Genomic DNA, 1,742 nt, shown 5'->3' on the forward strand with positions numbered 1-1,742 from the left:
CTCTGCTCATCCATCTCCTCTCTCTCCCTCTTCCTCTCCTCCTTCTCCCTCTTCCTCTGCTCATCCATCTCCTCTCTCTCCCTCTTCCTCTCCTCATCCATCTTTTCCTTCTCCCTCTTCCTCTCCTCATCCATCTCCTTTCTCTCCCTCTTCCTCTCCTCATCCATCTCCTTTCTCTCCCTCTTCCTTTCCTCATCCATCTCCTTTCTTTCCCTCCTTCCCTGTTCCATCTCCATCCTCCTCTCCTCATTCATCTCCTGCTTCTCTCTCCTCCTCTCTTCTTCTCTTTCCTCTCTCTCTTTCTTTTCCCTATCTCTCTCAGCCTGGAATTGCTCCTCCAGTCTCCGAATCAATTTCTGATACTTCTCTTCTATTTTTCTCTCTATTTCTTCTTTCTCTTTACGTATTTCTTCTTCTTTCTCCTTCAGGATTCGTTGTTTCTCCTCTTCGATTTCCCTCTCAGCCTCTTGGAACATCTCATTGGTGTAGTGACTTCCTCCATTCCTATCAACAATCATTCTGATCTTCTCCAGCAGCTCAGTGACCTGAGGTTTCTTATCTTTCAGCTTGTTGTTGAAGACATGATACTGGTTGTTACATCTGGACACCAGATCCTGCAACTCTGGGCTTCCAGACAAATAATCCTCAATGGTATCACAAAGGTCGTCTCCACGAGTGAACAGAATCATGCTGTATCTGTCTGCTGTCTCTCCAAAGATTTTTTGAATCTTTTGCACTGATTGTTTTTCTTCTTCTGTGAATCTGCCCAGTGCAACGACCACCAGGAAGATGTGGGGTCCAGGAGAAGCGTAACAGATGCACTGATTCAGGTCCTTAATGGTTTTATCTCCCTCAAACCTGGTGTCAAACAGACCTGGAGTATCAATGACAGCAACCTGCTGTCCATCAATATTACTGGAGCATTTGGAGCAGTAAATGGTCATGGATCTGGCACTGCATTTGGACGGAAAGCACGGTCGACCCAGAATGGTGTTTCCAGAAGCGCTCTTCCCAATTCCAGTCTTCCCCACCATCACGATCCTCAACTCATTGTCGTTTGTAATGTTTGTTCCTGTGAAAAAAAAGGTTTGAATCTGAATTAGAATCATCAACCTGTATTCAGAATGTCATCTTTTATTTTTTTTATTTCTATTTGACCTTTATTTATACAGGTTTATCGCCAAGGAAATTCGTTGGATTTTGTGTTGGTAGTAAAAATATTGTAGAGGTAGTAAAAAAGGTAGTAAAAAGTAGTAAATTCAACTCTGAGAATCCTATATAATCCCTGATCCATGGTAGCTTTTGATGAACTTTGAAAGCACACTTCACCTTCAGTGCAATGTACCATGAATTCCTCTACAACTTCTGTACATTAATCCAACCTACAGTTTTTAACATTGATGTGACTTTTCTCGACAATTGAGGAGATGAATATCCTTGCTTTTATTTTACCTGGAAGAGTGGACACTCTTTGTTATGATTATTTTTAGAGATGTGCCGATCAGGTTTTTTTCCTGCCGATACCGATCACCCATGAGGGCCGATCCCTCAGAGTTGAATTTACTACTTTTTACTAATAATAATAATTATGTGATCACCGATACCGATCACATAATTATTATTATTTTTTTATCATAAACACTACCGGTTACATTATGTGGAAAAAGGAACCATGAATTCACCTTAATTTAGACAAAAACTTGTTTTTAATAACTTTTTCCAAGAAGAAAACTAAACAAAAC

The 1,742-nt window shown here is 40.6% G+C and overlaps 1 protein-coding gene across 1 annotated transcript; it reads right to left on the bottom strand.

Annotated features, from left to right (window-relative positions):
• Positions 1-6: 6 nt before the first annotated feature.
• On the bottom strand, positions 7-1,070 carry LOC103461513 (GTPase IMAP family member 4-like; the record flags this gene model as incomplete). The annotated part of the gene is made up of 1 exon (XM_017303661.1): positions 7-1,070. A coding segment is annotated over exon 1 (1,028 nt), but the record flags the coding sequence as incomplete, so codon positions are not given.
• Between the last annotated feature and the right edge of the window lie 672 nt (positions 1,071-1,742).

Source organism: Poecilia reticulata, unplaced genomic scaffold (genome assembly GCF_000633615.1).
Source record: "Poecilia reticulata strain Guanapo unplaced genomic scaffold, Guppy_female_1.0+MT scaffold_1963, whole genome shotgun sequence".
NCBI classification, from domain to species: Eukaryota; Metazoa; Chordata; class Actinopteri; order Cyprinodontiformes; family Poeciliidae; genus Poecilia; species Poecilia reticulata.